Genomic DNA, 20,848 nt, shown 5'->3' with positions numbered 1-20,848 from the left:
CAACCATCTCATCACTCACAAACTCTCATAAACTTTCCTCACACATCCACCCTCACCTTCTTCACACTTTCCTCACACATCCTCACACATCCACTCCCTCAAATCCTCACACATCCCCTCCCTAATCCAAACAAAGCTTAAAAGTGCAACATGTTGATGAATGGGGTTTGAGGGAAATAGGATCAGTGTTTGCTATTAAGACCATCCAATTTGAACATAAGAGTGAGGAAAAAATCGTTTCCTGATAAGTACCTCATAAGGCTAAGATTCCTAATGAACTTCTAAAAAGCCAAAATGGAGATACAAAAGGAAGGGTTTGGAGAAAAATATGATTAAAACTAAAAAGGACCTCATCATGGTAAACGTTTCCTCATTGTCTCATACAACCATAATTTACTTTGGCAGCAATACTAGTAGCACTGAAGATGAACATTTTGATGGAGATCAGAAGGACATGAGGAATTTAATCAATTTATACACAACTTCAGTACACAAGTTGTGGTTCAAACTCTGCCAAATCTACAGACCCTGATTCAATTGGTGGCATTAAATATGCAGCCAAGAGTTCAGACACCAAAGCAGCAACCAGTGGAATCCTCTTTAAGTTCTTCACCAACTGTAGGTCATCACTCTCACCAATAGCAAGAATCTTCTGGTTTATCTCCACCATCCTGTCCAACTTCCTCTTGAATTCTGGGTTTTCAACATCAAGAACAGCAGGGAAAATCCGAGCCGTTGTGCGGTTTGTCTGCAAAAACAATTCAGAAATGAAGCTTGAGTAACTGCTTGTAATTTATGAGTTCATCATTTGTTCTTTGTTGACCAACTCTTACTAGTAATAGTGTTTTTAATGGTAACTCAAGTCTCCATTATTTTCATTTTATCATACCATGTTACTAAATTCATATTGGGACTGAATAGAAACAAGTCGTCGTTGTACCAAAGAGTAATGGAAGATAAAACAAGAACAATAGTGATTATAGCAAATATGCAACCAGAAGCTAACCTCAATGATGACATGCATGTCAAATTCTTTTGTGTTAAGTCCAATTCCTTCATAGAAATCCGTACGTTGGCAATCATTGAGATACATAGTGACATAAACCTGCAAGACAAATTTGAAAATTAAGTTTTAAGCACAGTTAAGAAGGATAATGACCACAATCTTATAATAAAACACATGCAAATGTGATACTTTTCGCTGACACAGTTTCATGATAAGGAATGTGAATGAGATTTTGCACCTTGGACAAACTTGTCCATATGCATTATCATTTAAGGTTTGTAGGATTCTGTATACCAACTGTAGTCTGTATTACATTCTTATGCTAGCAGCATTTGGCACTAGTTGTTGTTGAGGTTTCATCATAAGAATCTTAAAGGAAGGAATAATAGTAGTAACTATTAAGCAAAGGAGAAAAAATACCGAGAGACAGAAGAAGCGAGACCACAACTTTGCCTTCCAATCGTTTAGAAATTGTGGCTGTGCCTTCATAAGGGCAGAGAAAAAATCTCCATGCCTGTTCTCATCCTGGCACCAGTTCTCAAAGTACTTGAAAATGGGATAACATTGATACTCGGGGTTGGCCTTGAGATGTCTGTATATGGTTATGTATCTCCAGTACCCAATTTTCTCAGACAAGTATGTAGCATAGAAGATAAATTTGGGCTTGAAAAATGTGTATTTTCTAGCTTTGGTCAAGAAACCCAAGTCCAGAGCCAAATTGAAATCAGATAAACCCTTGTTCAAAAACCTGCACAGAATAAAAAATGAAGTCATGCAAAAGTACAAACAAAATATCAAATAGAAAATGAAAGAACAATTAAGAGATAAAGGCCAAAGGTGTGGCCGTACCCAGCATGCCTGGCTTCATCCCTGGACATCAGAGAGAAAATCTCAGCCACCACAGGGTTGGTTTTCTGTAACATAAACATCCCAAGCAATAAATCAGGTCAAGAATGAAAGACCAAAATTGCATAAAGCACAACATTGTCCGAGATAGTTCACTATAAAGACATGAACTGTAGCAGAATTACATCAAACAATCAACATCAGAAAGAACATAATCCTAGTACTTAGAATTGCAACACTTTGGCAAAGAACAAAATTTGTCTCAATGACTATCTATACTTTTCAATATCCCCCAAAAAACAGTTCTATTAATGTTGACAGAATAAAGTGGTAAAATTTGTCATACTACAAACTGTTATGTATACCAAGTTTATCAGCTTTTAGATAACTACCCTATCAATTATATTAACTAGTAGACGGTTTGATTTTTCTTTTCTCTGACGGTGTATATAATTAAACTCTAGTTTAATTTTTCCTTTGAAAGTTGAATCAGGGTCTGAAGGAATGAAAAGGAAAAGATGAAAGGAATGATACCTTGAGCCTCCTTCCAAGCTCTTTGTAGAGAAGGAAGCCAGAGAATTCAGCAGTGCAGGACCTCTCAAGGAACTCCACAAAGATCTGTCTGAGGGGGCCTTCAAGTTTGTCAGCTGCTTCCTTGAACTCCTTGTTCCTCACAAAATGGGTCTGGTTGTAGTCAGTCTTAAACTCCTGAAGCAAGGCCTCAAACTCCTCCTGGTTGAGGTTCTTGTTGATCTCAGTGTTGAAAAGGGTTTCCATCTCATCGAAGTCAGTGGTGTAGAACCTTGGAGTTAGAAGGCTCTCCTTGATGACATTCTTGTTGGCCTTCTTGCTTGGCTTTGTGGAGGTGGATGGTGGTGGGGTGGCAGTGGCAGACATTCTTATGGTGCTGAATTTGGAGTATGAACCCATTCTGGGGCTGCCAAATTTGGGAGTGACATTGGAAATTGGTTTCACAAGAGTCATCTCTGCAGCCATGTTTGGTTACTGGAGGATGCTACAGAGGTTTGTGTTTGAGGTTGCAAAAACTAAGGAACATGAAGGACAAGAAGTGAGGAAGTTATAGCTTGGATGGGGTGTGATAGAATCTCATCCAATGAAATCTTTGAAGGTTAATTGAAACTTGACACGTGGCAGGTGGTGTGAGCTTCTTCTTGCTTTATGATTGGTTGGGATGATTACATGTAGATCACAACCTGTGGCTTCTTTCTTTTTTAAGATTGGATACTTCTTTTAACTTTTCACTCAGTCTTGTTCACATTATAGTTACTATTAATTAAGTGAAAAGAGGAATTATATTTAAATATAAACTTTATGTAAACAATTACACAGAAAAAGAGAGAAAAAGATAATATTTTGCAAGAAAAAACAGGAAAAAAAGTAATAGTGCTCTCTGAATAGTGTTATGTGAATAATATAATTCTTTAAAAAATGCTTTAGATTATGCTTATTGATTTTTTGATTTTAATTTTTGTTCAAGAAATTGTGGCATGTTGCATCTGATTAATCTAGATAACACAGATTTTTTATTCTATGGGCGCAAAAACAGCATCAATAGCAGTTATTGAGGGACAGAGCCTACAAACAGGAATAAAGACCACACAAAAACCCAGCCAATGGAACAAAACCACAAAATGTAAAACAAAAGCTCGACCACAGAAATTCCCCTTTTTTCGTTTTGGGTAAAAAATAGTATATACAACTTTGGGAAAATATAAAAGATTTTCAGATATGATTGTCTTTTTTTAATTTTTGTTTTGTTAGTACCACATTTTAAAATAAAATATGTTTAAATAAGCAAAAGACTAACCGCACCAATATACGTTTTCTCATGTTATAGTTTCATTAATTTTATACAAACATTCCCTTTATTTTAAAAACATTATATTGTTACTTTTTCTTTATCACACATACACCATCTTAAGTTTTAAAAGCGTTGTAATAACAGAGATTATTGTAATGGGGTAAAAGAAATTAAAAAATGTAAATATAATTTAAGAAAATCTAGAAAAGTAATATACTCACAATAGCAGTGTAAACTTTTACTTGCTTCTAACTCTCCATCTTCTATGAAGGAGTGGTAACTACATACTCTACTATTAATTAAAACTTGTACAAAACCATAAATCAATTTATTAAATAAGTGATATTCCTATAAAACCTTGTTATTTTTATTAAAAATTAATAAATAAGAAAAGTTTCCAAAAGAGTTTGACAATACATTTCATAAAAAATTAGGTTGGCTAAGCCAAAAATAAGTATTTTGTGTGTTTACTAAAATAAGGTGATATAAGTATAACAATTTGTGAAGTGAGTTGAGTTGGGTAATGAATCAAAATAATTTTCCACCTGGTCAAACTGAACTGTGTTTTCCCTTTTCTAATCCTGGATTTAATTTTAATTAAGTTGGATTGGAGGTTCCCTCAAAAAAAGGTTTTAGGATGGCATCATTTAAAATTTGTTACAAAATGAAACCAGTGGCACTACTTACAGAAATCCTAAATTTCTAGTTGTAAATAAAAAATCATCCAATCTAGAGATCTTGACAGAGGATTGAGTGGAAGAGATAGGCACACCCAGAGCACCTATCATAAACTTAGCCAGACAATCTTTCTGCATTATTTTGAATGCAAGTGGCATTTACAGCTTACAACAAACACTTGCCACACTTTTATGCTAAAATGAGAGAGAAGTGCAAGCTCAATCTCCCCATTTCCAGCATGAATAGCATCAATGAACTTGCATGAGTCAGCACATTGAAAATTCTTACAAAAACCACAAATTGCTGTAACTGTGGAACCAAACTACCCTCAGTGTCTACTTGAAGGCACAAGCAATCAAAGAGAGGACCAGCAGCAAACCTGAAATAAAGGCCAGTCAAGGAAGGAAATATCTTAATACTGAAACTAAAATGGCTTTTTCTTTTTTTGCAAAACCACAAGTATCCTTCATTGGAAACAATCCTGTTTGAATCAGGTGGGAACATTACAGACAGCAAAATCCCCACCCCTCCTCAAAGTATTTAGCACAGTTGCATGCTCAGGACTCAAACTTGAAATCATTGGTTAAATTGGAACAACTTCTTCATAAAAAATGCACTTTAAGTAGATTTAAGTATGGTTTTAGAACCACTTTACTTAATCTCAAGTCAGAATATACACTTTTGAAAATGATCAAACTTAAGGAACATCTCATCCAGGAGCATCCCAAAATTTTCCGAAAAGAAGGATGAAGAGTGAGAACACAACCTCGATGCATTAAAACAAAAAGCAGGCATAGTGGCTTATTGTGAGTGATTCCGGCCATTAGTTTCCTTATTTGTATAGGTTCCATCAGAAGTAATGTGTCTTTGAGTAGATTCTCCGACTCTTCCTCCAGCATGGGAGCTTTGCACATACTCTTCCATTCCCTCTTCACTTATGCTTTGGAAATTCAAAACTGTTGCAATGGATGTTCGTGACGAGCCTTTTGCATCATCCTCGACACTGTAGAACGGATCATAAGACAGCTGCCCCTCATCTGCAAACTTCATGTCATCATCAAAATTATCAAAATCAAAATTTCGCAGAAGTTCAGGAATAGGTAAACGACCATCTTCTGCACGCATAGATCCCATTTCAAGGTCAATTTTCTCCTTTGGGGTCAAAATTCCATCTGCAATGTTTGGAGTCAGCGATCTGACCATCATGTGTTCATCCTCCACAACAAATGCTCGGAAGTCATTCTTCGAAGGAGGAGCACTGGAGCAAAGTGTTTCATTTATATTTCTGCATGATCCCCTATTGAATGGATTCCCTTTTTTATCATATTGATATCGGAAGTTCTCATAAGTTGTCTGCATGGCAACAAAAGCAAAGAAGTGTATGTAATCTTCAACCAATAAACAACAATATAAATCCAAGCAAACAATGGATCAAAATAATGGCCATGTGAACAAGTCACTAAAGAACATTGCAGACAAGTGTCCCAGTAAGCTGCTAATTAAACTCAACTCTAATGAGCAGAGTCACTTTCAAATACAAAGATAAAGAAGCTATCATGAACAAGAAAATATAAGTAAAATAATTTTAGTACCCTGAAAAGCAATGTATAATATTCACTGAAAGAAAACGAAGTTATATTAAAATGGCCAAACTCAACACGATGATAAAGTTAAACCTGAGGAGAACCTCAAGCTTGAATGAACATGACCGTAGAAAAAATAGTATAAGTTTGGAGGCCAAAAATTTATATGCCTACCTTTTCTGGAACGGAGAAAACAAAAAATAAGTACACAATCTGTTATTTAATTTGATTTAAGCCAACCTTACTCTTGCAAATTATTAGTATGATTTATTAAGCTGCCATAGATGTCAACTAAATATCCCAATATCATCAATGATACTTCATCATCCATAGCTAGCACAAAGCCCAACGTATTATTGTTTCTATGAATAGCCGAAAAATGAAGTCAAACTTGATAAATATAGTAGCTTTTTAGCTAACTATATATTTCAAACTCAGCTACAACACTTAGTTTTCTGTTATTGTCTCCCCTTTTCTCCGTCTGCCTTCCTCTTAGAAAATGAAACCATAAAACTCTAATCATTTCAGTTCTTATATTTATTTCATCCTTTTCTATATCATATTCTTCTTAATCATATCCAGTATACTTCTAGTTTATCCTACCAAAACCAGTGTGTCCCTTAAACATTAAATAAAATTCCTAAACTTCTAGTTTTTTTTTTTGTACCAAACAACTTCCCTTCAATAAATCCAGCTAAATAATATGTTCCTGTTAGTGATTTGATGCTAAAAAATTTAGCAACCACTGAATAAGAAATGGTTAAGAACTTTTTCATATATTGTGAAGTAAATAGTCACCTGGTTTGTACAAATGAGATAGAAATGGAAAGCTGTGAGGCCACCAACAAACCAAACAGCTATAAAGCAGTATATTATCAGAAAATCTGATAAATAATCACGTGATATTGTCTTCCAAACATTTCTTTCGGAAATACTGACACAAGTGAACACGAAGACGTATAGGCACAAAGTTGTTGATGTCAAAATGAACATGAAGAAGTACCGATAGTTACGCTGCAATTATGTCAGAGAACTGTTAGTGCAAGAACTGAAATGAAATAGACATTTGGGCAGTACCAAAAAACTAAAACAAAAAATCATGTTTCTGTTTCTAACAAATGAAGCCAAGGAAGAGGGTTCTCCAAAAAGAAGACACGTTTGCAATTTCTACATTGGTATTACTTTGAGAAATTTAATTACTCAGCTTTTGAGGAAATGTGATCGACCAAGAAAACTCCAAACACATAGTAGAAGAAATTTGTGGTTTTCAAGGAAAAGATTTTAAGAAGATCAAGATAAAATTGTAAAACTAGTTTTCAAGATAAAATTGCAAAACTAGTTTTCAAGCTTTATATGAACTAATATCTGATTATTATGTCACTTGAGGTGATCATCACTCTAATCAGACAAACTTTCAAAAAGGAATAGCACTCGAACCTAGAGGTCTTCGTATTTTTTCTCACAGATAAGAAAATAACATAATCCAAATATTCACATTCAATTGTGCGGTCTGAGTGTTAATTGATTAGATCTATTCTGAGTTTGTTTACAAAAACTTGTAACATGGCAGAAAATAGATGTCATGGAATTTGTAGATACATACTAACATCACTCACTTGTGTAGTAGTCATCAAATAGATCAGAAGATCAGTATTGCATACTTTCGAGTTTATTCAATAATTCTTTTGAGTGATATCCCATTAGCATAAAAAATATTTGGATAAAAATATGTAACATTAACTCATTGAAAGTTTGAAACTTCACTCGTTACAGTATAGTGGACTTACTGTTCCAATGCACTGACCAACCCAGGGACAGTGATGATCAAATCTCTCGACACAATTGTTGCATATAGAACAATGAGAAGTTCGAGGAGGGCGATAAAGCAAGCATGTATCACAGAACTTTACTTTCACTACCTGACCATTAACAACAACATCTTTAGTTCGAGGTAGTTTCAGATGAGGGGTTGTACCATTAATCCACTCCATGGAAGGGGTAGGTATATCAAATGTATCGTCAAATTCAGGAGGTCTTAAATTTCTAGGGACAATTCCAGGATCTCTCCCAGAAGTCATGAGGAGGAACATTAAATCCTGCATGAGTTGTTAGACATATCAGCTTCTATATTCAAAATAAGAAAGGAATGCTGATCATATAAGCTATGATGAAAGAAAAAAATGCGCAGGGGAAGAAGGAAAAACCAATTATGAGTATGAAAAAAGGTGATGCCATTATATTTATGGAGATTAATCGTGATAAGGGTATAATTGAGCTGGTCTTGTACTATAACAGTGTATTGTTTTCCACATAACTTACTGACACATTAATATTAGTCAGAATGTTCTTTTCTCTCTTGTATGTTTTCTATTTTACTTCTTTCCTCGTAATCTCAAAATGGCATTAAAGCCTTTATTATGACTCACTGATAAGGAGTTAGACGTATATTCCTTTTGCCCTTATTTAAAGCAGACACAAACTACTTACATGACCTTAAAGTTCAGAAAATAAGTGGATCCTTAAATATCATATCTTGCTTACGTATCAGATAACCCCCATGTGCATAAACTATGCATATTGAAAAATTGGATTACAATTCTGAAGCTGGAAAAAGACGATGCACAAGAGAAAATGATAGAAAGATGCATAAGATGAGGACTAGTATATGTAAACTCTCCAGGAATTAATTGCCAATGATATTTACCAAAACAGTGAGAACTGCACCCACAACCACCACAGGAAACCAAAATTCAGAAGTAAGGTCACTAGTGTTCTTGATTTGAAGATATATTTTTACACAAAATGTAATGGCAGGTGCAGCAATTAGGAATGTTGTAAGAAACAGGGAAGCTACATCTGGACCGAATATCATCCTCCCACCACAGAAAAACTTCTGAAAAAAGTCAAACAAAGAAGAATTAGTAAAGTATAACATGCTTGTTATTGCTACACGATATCATCCAATTACACCTAAATAATATTCTATTATTTTTTAACCCAAAAACATCAAGGTAAAAATCTTTCAGATGGAAGACATATACAAGCTTATAAAATCCACATCCATGTCAAAATTCATCTATTGAAATGAAATTTTTGACCAAAACAAAAGTGTTTTCATTGAAGTGGCACCGGTACATCAATAGCTTAAAATCATCAAAACATCATAGATTCACATTTTTCGATAAAAATAAATAAATAAAATCATCGATTCACATTCACATAAAAACGATTAGGCAAGATTGATCCCCGATTTGCATGCATTAACTTTTTGTCCCTAATTTACCAGAAACCCTCTAAAGCGATCAAGCAAGCATCGATACAATTGAAGTTTTCGATCAAAAGCAACATTCATCATGTTGAAAGAAACATTCTTCCCAAGTCAGAAAAAGGGCTATGTTCCAAAAACTAAAAAAATATTGAATCATGACCCAACAAGCAATCTATTCATCAAAAAGAAAAATCAACAAAAGACAATTGAAGCATAGACAAACAAGTACAACGATTGAATTGTGATCAAACACAATCTAATCATCATCAAAATCCAGTTGTGAGATATGAAAACAAATTCAAAACAGAAGTTGAGATAGAATCTCACGTTGCCTCCCCTCCAAACTTCATAGACCCTCTTTTGTTGGTGACCCACATTGCTAGAAGGAGAATCCCCCATTTCTGAATTTCTGTTCCCAGCCATGGCAGCACCACCTCGTGTGTCACCAAAACTGCACTCTTTCCTTCACAAAACCCATAAACCCAATTCAAGTCCCGACCCAGAAACAAAATCCTCTTAAAAATCCGAAATTCCCTGGGTTTCCTCCAATTAGCCTCCTTCTGCAGTGGAAAGGGGCAATGCAGATGAAAGAGAGAAGGAGAGGAGAGAGAAAAAGAAGAGATAGAGATAGACACGGAGAGAGAGAGAGAGAGAAAGAAAGAGATGTTTGGAATGGCAGCAATGGAGAATCAAGCTGTGACACCAAATCCAAACGAGAAAATTTGTGGGGTTGTAGGGATCATTGGAAGATGACAATCTCCATGATCCTTTTCTAATCAATCCCTCCCTCAAAGTTTCTAAGCTTTGATTTTCTTATTATTTTCTTCTCTTTCTCTCTCCCTCTTCTCTAAGTTTTTGTTTTCTCTCTTCTCTCTCTCTTTCTCCTTCGAATCCAAAGTGCTGACAGCTTCGGGGGGTGTTCTCGGACGGATTTCCCAATCCTTCGCGGCTTTTACGCGCGTAATGTTTCTTTTTCTGTTACAATACAACACTACAACCTTTCCTTTTTCGTTGCTCACAACAACATTCTTAAATGGTGTCATTCCAATGTGTTTTTTCTTTTTTCTTTTCTTTCCAAATTACATCACCAATCATGAAAATTATCGATTCAATAACACTCATAAATATTTATTTTTAGTTTATCATTAAATCTTCGTGACAACTTTCTTCTCAAGTAGATTACACAGTACAAAAAATCATTATGATAAAAAACTTTATGTTGTCTCTGTGTATTATTTTTATCATAAGTATAAATATAAGTAAGTTATATGCAATGAAATAAAAACTTACACGATGAATAATAAAAAACATATTTATTTTTAAGAAATAAAAAAATTTCTAAAACCAAAAAGGCACAACTCAAGGTACTGAAAAAACAATTCACATGTAACATAAATCTGTTCTGAAAATTTAATTTTAGAGTTGATTAAACTTAATAGTAAAGATATTTTTAACTAGTTACATTAAGGAATTAACTAATTACCGTTATTTCCCCATAAATCTTACAAAACATTTTCAATCTCTCAACGACAAGATAAGATGTAACGAGTACGTGAATTTTACAAAATTCAGAAAAAAACGAAAGCAACAATCTGATGCAATTCTTTCATAAATTATTGTCGGAATTGAATCAGGTGGAGATATGTTTAATTGGGAAAATTTATTTAAATCAGTTTAAAATCGGATAATTAAACTATATTTTTTTAAAAATCATAAATTAAACTTGATATATCCCTTTGAACCAATTTGTTGATTTTTCTTAATTTAAAAAGGTATTGTAATTATTAATACTATTCTGTTTCAATATTATAATGCTTGTCTTATATTTATTTAGTTTCGAACTATAATTATTGCGAGAAAAAGTTTTTATCTTCTATTTGTATGCATGTATCTAACATTATTATTGCATGTACTGTAAAGGGTCAAAACTTTCAATGGCTGATAACTAAAACACCAATAAATGTTTAAAAAAGAAGGTATAGTTTTGTCCCTTTGTGTCTAAAATAATGTATAATTAACTACTAATAAAAGATGTGAAACCAGTTGTATTTATCCACCAAAAAAAAATATATTTGTATGAATGATAATGATTGGACACATAGTTAGTATAATTGTGACGGTTAAACCTGCATGCATAAACTTTATTAGTTACTTTATAAAGAACTTCTGTTGAATTGCTTAGAAACTAAAGAAACTTTAAATATGATTGATTACTTCTGCCTTTGTTTCATATTTTTCTTCTTTTGGTGTGATTTTATGGAGAGTTTCACATGAACAAAAGTGAGTGATTCACTTGTTTTTGAGAAACATAAATGTTATCATGGACCTTGGTAACCAAATTGTAATAAAATAAGTGAAGATGATGCATATAATATAGATATGAACACACTGATGATGGTGGGTTCGAATTTACCAAGATAAAAGAAAAAAAAAATCTTGGAGATAAGAAGTGTGTATAGAATATGCTTTATAAATCAAATCACAACATTGTAGACAGATAGATACCATTCCAATGGAATGCTGGAGCCATATATTATATAATTTATCCAACTTATATATATATATATATATATATATATATATATATATATATATATATATATAGTATATGGTTCTTTGAAGAAGGTGACATTTGGCACAACGTGAGATCCAATATGAAACCAACTAAAACTTGCCTGGTTAAGTTTGAACTTCAATTTACAACTCACAAATCTGAATATAGTAGTGGTGTTTTCTTTTTCTTTTTTGTCTTTTTTGTGAATGTTATTATGGATTGAAAAAAGTGGCTATTGAGGTCAAATTTAAAATAATGCTGTTGTTCCTAGGAATTGATGACATGCATGCTGGCACATTTTAATATCTAATTGAAGGGTGCATTAAGATTAATAATATGCATGAAAAAAATTAAAGAAAAAAAAAACTTGCAAAAAGATTAAAGAAATGGCAAGATATTGTAACAAGAGTATGAAGTTTTTATCTTTACGTATATGAAAAAAAATAAATTCAACCCTTATTTCCCTGCTTTGAATTGATATTTAATATTTTTTAATATATTATAATTTTTTTATAAACAACTTCAATGAAATATCAAATATATAACGTTAATATTGATTTCTAATTACACAGTTTTCATTTGCAATGCATATTTTTAACACAATAAAATATAGATCTAATTAAGACATTTAACTTTAATTTAAAAATAATTTATTTATCAAAATTTTAATATATAAACTTGTAAGATAGGCAAGCCTATATTACGGAAGAGACATAATTTATGAGAAGAAAAAACTTGATGTTATAAAAAATATATTTGAAGTCTAAATTTTAATATACTAGTGTAAACTTTTTATATTTGAAAGGATAAATATAAAATAAATAGTATAGACTTTCAGGTTTATAAATGCATCCTGTAGTATTTAAAAATGAAACCAGGGATTAAATTTTCATTAGAAAAAAATTAGCATATGTAAATATATATAATAGAAATTAAGTTTTAAAAATATTTTAATAAATATTCCTCCTATCCCTGCGTCTAGGGATGACAATGCGAGTCTACCCACCTCGCATAGGTGTCCTGCATTGAGTTCACAAAATGCGGGTCGAGTTTGTTAGAATGTGTGGCCAAAATAGAGGGGTGAATTGTTTTCACAAGATTTTCGCAAAGTTTGGTAGTAGAATGAAAATGTTTGTAACAATCAACCAATTGATTTTCTGTTCAACTGGATAAAATATCAGATTACAGTTTTTTTATGAAGAATCAACCAGTTGTTTTATCGAAACAATTGATTGTTTATACCAGAAAACAAAGAACATAATATAAAGAAGTATATAGAAACCTTTAAAAACAGTTTGAAATTCATAACAAAATTCTGTTTAAAAAACAATTGATTGATTTGAAAAAAAACTTGTACCGTCCTGTCCCCGAGCGTTGACCAAAGTCAAAGTCAAAGTCAAACACGTGGTGGGACCCGCCAAGGACCTCAAGGGAGAAATTCAATAGGTTGACCACTTTGGGCGTCGCTAGAAGTGGGCGTCGCCAGAGGTAGGCGTCGCTGATGTCACCCCCCGATACCCACGGGTAGGGAAGACCGTGGAAGGGGCGACACGTCAGAGGTCACGGTACGGGCGAGGAGGCTTCGGACCCCGGTACCTCAGAGCAGTAATAAAGAGAAGAGAAAGGTGGCTTCAAGGCCATAGTCCCAGTACCAGTAGGGGGTAACCTGACTCGTGAAGTACCCATGCCACCTCTGGAGAATCCCTGAGACAGATACGACCTAGGAGAGGGCCACGCCCAGGGGCGAACCATGTGCATGGTACGAGAGGAAGGCAGATACACTCCAGGGCGAGTGACTAGAAGCTGGGGCGCATGAGTTGGCACCCAAGTAGTCACCCTTCGCGCCAGATGCACTCCAGAGAAGGAGGACTTACACGTTGGAGTTTCCCTAAGTTGGGTTACAGCGTTGTAAGGCCTTCCACGTGGAATGGCGATTAAATCAGAAGAACACATGGCAGTAAGCACAAAAACATCAAGGTATATAAGCTTCTCTGAAAGTTTACTAAGGTACGTTTTATCAGTTGCACATTTTACTCAGTTTACACACTCACTCAAGAGAAAGAGAGAACAAAGTTAGTTACGATTCAGTTACGGTTCTCCGATACGGAGGTTTTGATGTTTCTTGCTTTGCTGACTTGATCGTCGGAGTGCAAACGGCCGCGAGGGCGCCCTTTGCTCACTTCATTTCAGGTACTCACGACGGCGTAAGGCGGAGATCTGAGTTGAAGACGAAGGAGTCCTTGATCGCAAGTTAGAGCCACTTACGAAGACTTTCTCAGTCAACCGGCAGGAACATTTGGCGCCCACCGTGGGGCCGATTTAAAACATCATCTCCCACGGCAAGTGTTGGAGATTTTCAGTCGCAGTTTTCGAGATCAGGTTTCAAGAATCGTCCAAAATCCACAATTCATCGCGAAGTTCAATTTAGTTCGTTGTTTGTTAGTGATTGTTTGAAGTCTGCTGAAGATACGTTGTTGCTCGTGGTTTCCACCGATCATTTTCCGATTGAATTCAGTTTTCACCGGTTGTTCGTCAGTCTAGTTCGAGTTCTCGTCGTTTTCTTCATCTTCTTGAAGTTTCAACCGTTCGTTCTTTAGTTTCACCAAGTTTTCACCGTTCGTTCTCAATCTCGTTCGATTCCACCGGAGAGTTTGTTAGAACCGCCGTAACAGTTAGAAGAGTTTCAAGAAATCGCTGAAAATGAGAACCACCAGGGAAAGTTCGACGCGCGCTGAGAGTGGAGACATGACCATGCAGCAGGTCATGGATATGATGCAGGGATTGCAGGAGGCATTGGCGGCATCGAAGGTTGAACAAGAACGCATGCAGGCGGATCTCGCGGCGTCTCAGGCGAGAAACGAAGAGCTTTGTCTTACGAATGAGGAGTTGCGCTGCGGGTTGCGCAACAACTCAGGGCTACGTGATACAGATGATCACGAGTGTTTCACTCCACCAAGGGAATTCTCTACGCCGTTCTCGCAGTCGATTCTGGAGGAGGTAATTCCTAACACGTTTGTAGGTCCTAAGGTGATTTTCACTGGGATGGAAGATCCCGAAGCACATCTCACTGCGTTCCACATGCAGATAATGCTAGTAGGCGGCTCCGATGCCGTAAGGTGCAAGCTCTTTATGAGCACGTTGACTGGGATGGCCATGGATTGGTTCATCAGCCTTCCAGACGGCCATATCACATCTTTCGCACAACTTTACCAGCTATTCAGGGAGCAGTACCTAGCAAATAGGGCTCCACCACCAGTTTCGTATGACTTGTTTGACGTGAAGCAGTATCAAGGCGAGAGCTTGAAGGAGTATATCAATCGCTTCGGGGCTCAGGTGGTGAAGGTTGGCACCACGGAGGAGCCCATGATTGTCTACGCATTCAGAAAGGGGGTGTGCCCTTGGCCTTTTTGCGAGTCAATCATTCGCAACCGCCCCCGAACTTTTGCTGAGATAAGGCGTCGTGTTGTGGAACACATCGCCACTGAGGGCGAGATGTGCGAGAAGCGCACAAGCGTTGCACCCACACGCCCGAGAGCATTGTCGCGTGCACAACCTGCCAGGGTCAACGAGGCAGCGACGGGAAGGAAGAACCAGGAGAGGATACGCCCATACGAGGCGAGGAGGCCCCAAGCTAGGGGTCGAGCAGAGGGAAACAGGCCGGCGAGGGAAGGGAATAGGCCGATAAGGCACAACTCCGTGGTGGAGCTTAAAGATCTTATTGCTGTGCCAAACATAGCTGACAGGCTGAGGCCACCAGTGAAGACAGATAAAGTGCTGGGACCTCACAAAGACTCGTGGTGCAAATTCCACGAGGCATTTGGGCACCACATCAACAACTGCTTGGCGTTGGGCCATCAGTTAGATGAACTGGTGAAGAATGGTTTCCTGAAAGATTACATGGTCGGGTCTGCTACGGCCGCGGCCTTGGCAGTACCAGAGGAAGATCAGGCACACGAGATGCCAATACACGGAGAAGTACACACCATCTCTAGTGGTTTCTCCGGGGGAGGGCCCACTGCCTCTCAGCGTAAGAGGTATGTGAGGTCAGCGAATTCAGTTGCTGGAGAGGGTTCAGACGACCCGTGGGAGACAGACCTGGTGTTCACAAAAGCTGATCTACATGATGTCGTCCCACATGACAATGACCCCGTGGTCATTTCGGTTGTCATAGCTGGGAGAAAGGTGCATAGATTTCTCGTCGACCAGGGCAGTTCTGCAGATGTCATGTTTTGGTTGACCTTCAACAAGCTGCAGTTTTCCCCTGACCTGCTGAGACCCTACACTGGATGCTTGTATGGGTTTGCAGGGGACCAAGTGGAGGTACGTGGCTACTTGGAGCTAAGGACGACGTTTACGGATGGAACGGCGTCCCGTACAGAGAGCATTCGATACTTGGTAGTCAATGCCAATTTAGCTTACAATATTCTGTTGGGTAGGTCAGCGCTGAATAGGCTAAGAGCAGTGGCTTCCACGCACCACATGAAGATGAAGCTGCCAAACCTTAGTGGCAAGGTGATCGTCATCAAGTCTGATCAAGAGGAGGCCCGAAAATGCTACGAGAACAGCTTAAAAACGAAAAGGGGCGTGGTCATGGTGATGGAACGCCCGCCCGTTTTAGATACGCCAATGGAGGTAGAGCCCTTGGAAGAGGTGACGCCCGCAGAGTCAACACCTGTCGAGGCCTCACCCGCGGAGGCGACGCCCAGGGAAGACGCGCCCTCAGAAGAAGCACATGGGGAGGCCTCGCCCATGGAAGAAATATCCGAGGGGGCCTCGCCCATGGAAGAAATATCAGAGGAGGCCACGCTTGAAGCACCTGATGGGGCGACGCCTATAAGAGAAGGCAGCAGAGGCGAGTCTTGTGCGGAGAGTGTGCGAGACAGGCGACCCCAACCAATGGACAACGTGGTGGAGAGGCAGATAGGTGGCAAGGTATTCAAGTTGGGACGTTTGCTAAGCCAGGAGGAACAGGACGAAGTGGCGGCGATGATCTCGTGCCACCTAGATGCGTTCGCATGGTCCGCCTTGGACATGCCAGGCATCGACCCAGATTTCCTATGCCACCACCTCACCATGGATCCCAAGGTCCGCCCTGTACGACAAAGGAGAAGGAAGTTCAACGAGGAGAGGTGCCTCATCGTGCAGGAGGAGACGCAGAAATTGCTAAGTGCTGGGCATATCAGGGAGATCCAATACCCTGAGTGGCTGGCCAATGTCGTCTTAGTGAAGAAGGCGAACAGAAAATGGAGAATGTGCGTCGACTTCACGGATTTGAATAAGGCGTGCCCTAAAGATTCGTACCCCTTACCTAGCATCGACGCATTGGTGGATAGCGCTTCAGGGTGTAAGATGCTGAGCTTCTTGGATGCATTCTCGAGGTACAATCAGATAAAGATGCATCCAAGGGATGAGAGCAAAACGACGTTCATGAAGGAGACGTGCAGTTACTGCTATAAGGTGATGCCGTTTGGGCTGAAGAACGCGGGCGCCACCTACCAGAGACTAATGGATAAGGTTCTTGCACCCATGCTGGGAAGGAACGTGCAGGCCTACGTAGATGACATGGTGGTGACCTCGCAGGAGAGGGCGCGACACACAACGGATCTGGAAGAGCTGTTTGCCACCATATCAAAGTACCGTCTCAAGTTGAACCCCGAGAAGTGCGTCTTCGGGGTTGAGGCGGGTAAATTTTTGGGCTTTATGCTCACAGAAAGGGGAATAGAGGCGAACCCTGATAAGTGCGCAACTATCATTGCCATGAGGAGTCCAACCTCAGTAAAAGAAGTACAACAACTTACTGGGTGAATGACAGCTTTGTCAAGGTTCGTGTCTGCTGGAGGTGAGAAGGGCCACCCCTACTTTCAGTGCCTCAAGAGGAACAACCGCTTTGCGTGGACCGATGAGTGCGAAGCAGCATTCCTCAAGCTGAAGGAGTACTTGGCGACGCCTCCGGTGTTGTGCAAGCCACGGGCAGGCGTCCCCCTTCGTTTGTACTTTGCTGTGACTGAGTGGGCTATCAGCTCTTTGCTGGTCCAGGAGCAGGATCAAGTGCAGAAGCCCATCTACTTCGTAAGCAAGGCCCCGAGTCGAGGTACCAGTCGTTGGAGAAGGCGGCGCTGGCAGTAGTGTTCTCGGCCAGGAGGCTCCGCCACTATTTTCATAGCTTCACAGTGGTGGTGATGACGGACCTCCCCATTCAGAAGGTACTTCAGAAGCCAGATGTCGCTGAGAGGATGGTTCGCTGGGCAGTGGAGCTGTCAGAGTTTGATATCCAGTACGAGCCCAGGGGATTCATCAAAGGGCAAGTCTACGCAGATTTTGTTACAGAGCTCTCACCAGGAGGTGCCCCCCAAGAGGTGGAGTTAGGATCACAGTGGATGCTCTCAGTGGATGGATCCTCCAATCAACAGTGGAGCGGTGCGGGAATAGTCTTGGAGGGGCCTAATGGGGTGTTGATCGAGCAAGCCCTACGTTTCGCCTTCAAGGCAAGTAATAACCAAGCTGAGTATGAGGCTTTAATCGCTGGAATGCTCTTGGCCAAGGAGATGGGTGCGCAGAGCCTCTTGGCAAAGAGTGATTCGCAGTTGGTCACAGGGCAGGTGACTGGGGAGTATCAGGCAAAAGACCCGCAGATGGCGGTGTATCTGAAGTATGTCCAAGTGTTGAGGGGAGCTTTCGCTACGTTTGAGCTGGTGCATCTCCCTAGAGAACAAAATGCCAGAGCTGACCTGCTCGCCAAGCTGGCTAGCTCAGGCAAGGGGGAAAGGCAGAGGACGGTCATTCAAGAAACGCTCAAAACGCCATGAAAGTTTGTGGCAGACAATAGGGTGGATGTTCTTCACATGAGTGTGGCGAGAGGAAAGCCAAGGAGCCATCGCTCTTTGATTCAAGATACGACGAGGACACCCTGCGTCAGCTCCTATGCGGCCTCGCCCGAAGAAGAGAAGTGTGTGCAAGTATGTGCCTTGGAAAAAGGGGACACGTGGATGACGCCTTATAGGCAATACATTGCAATGGGATTCTCCCAGCAGAGCCTGGAGAGGGAAAGAGGATAAAGAAGAACTCTGCAAGGTACACTCTCGTTGATGGAGTGCTATTTAGGCATGGGTTCACACACCCAATTCTGACATGTGTGAGTGGCGATGAGTGTACGAGGATCATGTCGGAACTCCACGAGGGGATTTGTGGAAGCCACGTCGGGGGAAGATCATTAGCTTCCAAGGTGATTCGTGCAGGGTTTTATTGGCCATCGGTGAGGGAGGATTGTGTGAGATACGCCCAGCGATGCAAGCAGTGTCAGATGCATGCTGACTGGCACAAGGCGCCTCCAGAGGAGCTGAGATCGATTTACAGCCCGTGGCCTTTCCACACATGGGGAATCGATATTTTGGGGCCTTTCCCTTTGGCGATAAGGCAGATGAAGTACTTGATAGTCGCCATCGAGTACTTCACGAAGTGGATAGAGGCAGAACCAGTGGCCCTGATCATTGCGCACAAGGTAGAACACTTTGTTTGGAAGAACATTGTATGTCGTTTCGGGGTGCCGAGGCATCTCATCTCAGGTAATGACACTCAGTTCGCGAGCCAACAGTTGGGGAAGCTGTGTGCTGAGGTAGGAATCAAGCAAGTGTTCGCATCAGTCGAACACCCCCAAACGAATGGGCAGGTAGAGTCTGCGAATAGAATTTTGCTGAGGGGGTTGAAGCGAAGACTGGAGAAAGCTAAAGGGGCGTGGGCAGAAGAAGTGCCAAGGATTGTGTGGGCTTACCACACCACGCCTCAATCTTCCACCATGGAGACGCCTTTCAGCCTAGTATACGGGTCAGACGCCATGATCCCAGTGGAGATTCACGAGAGTTCCCCGCGTTTTCTAAGCTTTGTGGCAGAGGAGTCCAACGAAGAAAGAAAGGTGAATCTAGACTTGTTAAACGAGTCCAGAGAAGAGGCGAGGATAAAGGCTGAAGCCGTGAAGAGAAGAATGGAGCATCAGTACAACTCTAAGGTGAAGCTGCGACAATTCCAAGTGGCTGACCTGGTCATGCGGAAAGCTCATCCTTATAAGTTGGAGAACAAGTTGTCTCCCAAGTGGACCGGACCCTTCAGAGTAATCGAAGCCAAGGGGAATGGTTCGTACAAGCTCGAGACTCTGGAAGGAGGTCCCATCCCACGTAGCTGGAACGCAGCCAATTTAAAGTTTTATTTTAGCTAAAAACATTGTGTAGTACACAGTTTAAAAGGGGACACTCTTTTTCCCTTTCGGGGGTTTTTTAATGAGGTCACCCAAGTAAAAAAAGAAGTTCAAGAAAACTTTGTCTCAGTTTTTTCTTCTCTCACAACGTAAAAGCAAAGATTAAGAAACAAAAACAAAGGCTCAAGGCGTCGCTAGGGGTAGGCGTCGCGAGGCGTAGGCGTCGCCAGGTGTAGGCGTCGCCAGGCGTAGGCATCGCCAGGTAGAGGCATCGCCAGGTAGAGGCATCGCCAGATAAGGGAGCGGGCGCCGAGTGCGCAAACCAGCTTGAACGAGTCGACACACCAAAGCAAGTGACGGGAGCACACTCTCGGGCGCGGGCGTCGAGTTGAAAGGTACGCATAGTATAAGTTAAAATCCGAGCGTCTAGTTCCTGAGCAGGGGTTAAGGGATTCCTTCGGGACGCCCCCTCCTAAGGTGAGAACGGCTAGCCCCGGTGTCTGATGTTTAGACACCTCGCAAGGAAGTGGCGGGGGGCGTTTCCTTCGAGCGTGGGCATCAGACAGTAAGAAGTTTCGGAGCAGTGGAGAACCAGGTCACTTGGTGCAGATACACGCAATTAAGGAGAAGTGCCATCCTTCGGGAAACCTTCTCCTTAGGCATAATCACCAAAATCTCTGGTCATCTTGGTGTTTAGACACACCAGGGACGACACAATGATGTTTCCAACACGCCTCTCCCTGGGCGTGGGCACCAAGAACACTGATCGCTTTGGTGTTTTCAGACACCCTGAGGTTGAAACGGCACTACCCCCGGGAAGGCCTCTTCTCAGGCGTGGGCACCAAGCGTGCAGAGATAAGGGCTAAGTTGCCTTGGTGTTTAGACACCCCGTGGACGATACGG

The 20,848-nt window shown here is 40.1% G+C and overlaps 3 protein-coding genes across 5 annotated transcripts; 1 reads left to right on the top strand and 2 right to left on the bottom strand.

The window, feature by feature from the left end:
* Window positions 1-315: 315 nt before the first annotated feature.
* CRD1 (dicarboxylate diiron protein, putative (Crd1)) lies at window positions 316-2,907 on the bottom strand. Its single transcript, XM_068616277.2, has 5 exons — window positions 2,387-2,907; window positions 1,856-1,920; window positions 1,427-1,754; window positions 1,007-1,105; window positions 316-748 (listed from the first exon to the last, which is right to left on the bottom strand). Exons 1-5 carry the CDS (start codon window positions 2,846-2,848, stop codon window positions 485-487), a joined length of 1,218 nt encoding a protein of 405 aa, XP_068472378.1. The 5' UTR covers window positions 2,849-2,907; the 3' UTR covers window positions 316-484.
* Window positions 2,908-4,288: 1,381 nt separating this feature from the next.
* LOC137813833 (putative protein S-acyltransferase 4) lies at window positions 4,289-10,298 on the bottom strand. Of its 3 annotated transcripts, XM_068616276.2 has the most exons (7): window positions 9,531-10,211; window positions 8,640-8,828; window positions 7,723-8,031; window positions 6,734-6,949; window positions 5,462-5,705; window positions 5,119-5,389; window positions 4,289-4,731 (listed from the first exon to the last, which is right to left on the bottom strand). In XM_068616276.2, the coding sequence occupies exons 1-6, from the start codon at window positions 9,624-9,626 to the stop codon at window positions 5,154-5,156; spliced, it is 1,290 nt and encodes a 429-aa protein (XP_068472377.1). In that variant the 5' UTR covers window positions 9,627-10,211; the 3' UTR covers window positions 4,289-4,731; window positions 5,119-5,153. The 3 variants fall into 3 exon arrangements, with proteins under 3 accessions (XP_068472377.1, XP_068472375.1, XP_068472376.1); XM_068616274.2 differs by having other exon boundaries at window positions 5,119-5,705; window positions 9,531-10,298; XM_068616275.2 differs by lacking the exon at window positions 4,289-4,731 and having other exon boundaries at window positions 4,936-5,705.
* Window positions 10,299-19,588: 9,290 nt separating this feature from the next.
* On the top strand, window positions 19,589-19,966 carry LOC150029581 (uncharacterized). Its single transcript, XM_090296139.1, has one exon. The coding sequence runs from the start codon at window positions 19,589-19,591 to the stop codon at window positions 19,964-19,966; it is 378 nt and encodes a 125-aa protein (XP_090152265.1).
* Window positions 19,967-20,848: the final 882 nt, after the last annotated feature.

This window comes from Phaseolus vulgaris, chromosome 1 (assembly GCF_051622355.1).
Source record: "Phaseolus vulgaris cultivar YP4 chromosome 1, ASM5162235v1, whole genome shotgun sequence".
Taxonomy (NCBI): domain Eukaryota; kingdom Viridiplantae; phylum Streptophyta; class Magnoliopsida; order Fabales; family Fabaceae; genus Phaseolus; species Phaseolus vulgaris.
The sequence above is the reverse complement of the archived record's forward strand: the minus strand, read 5'-3'. Positions and strand labels throughout refer to the sequence as shown.

Coding starts and splice junctions, on each gene's coding strand:
- CRD1 (XM_068616277.2), bottom strand. CDS start 2,848: ATGGCTGCAGAGATGACTCTTGTGAAACCAATTTCCAATGTCACTCCC. Junction 1,921..2,386: donor AGCTTGGAAGGAGGCTCAAG/GTATCATTCCTT, acceptor TTTATGTTACAG/AAAACCAACCCTGTGGTGGC. Junction 749..1,006: donor ACATGCATGTCATCATTGAG/GTTAGCTTCTGG, acceptor TTGTTTTTGCAG/ACAAACCGCACAACGGCTCG.
- LOC137813833 (XM_068616274.2), bottom strand. CDS start 9,626: ATGGCTGGGAACAGAAATTCAGAAATGGGGGATTCTCCTTCTAGCAAT. Junction 8,032..8,639: donor GTGCAGTTCTCACTGTTTTG/GTAAATATCATT, acceptor CAACTCATGCAG/GATTTAATGTTCCTCCTCAT. Junction 6,950..7,722: donor TTGGTCAGTGCATTGGAACA/GTAAGTCCACTA, acceptor ACATAATTGCAG/CGTAACTATCGGTACTTCTT.
- LOC150029581 (XM_090296139.1), top strand. CDS start 19,589: ATGATCCCAGTGGAGATTCACGAGAGTTCCCCGCGTTTTCTAAGCTTT.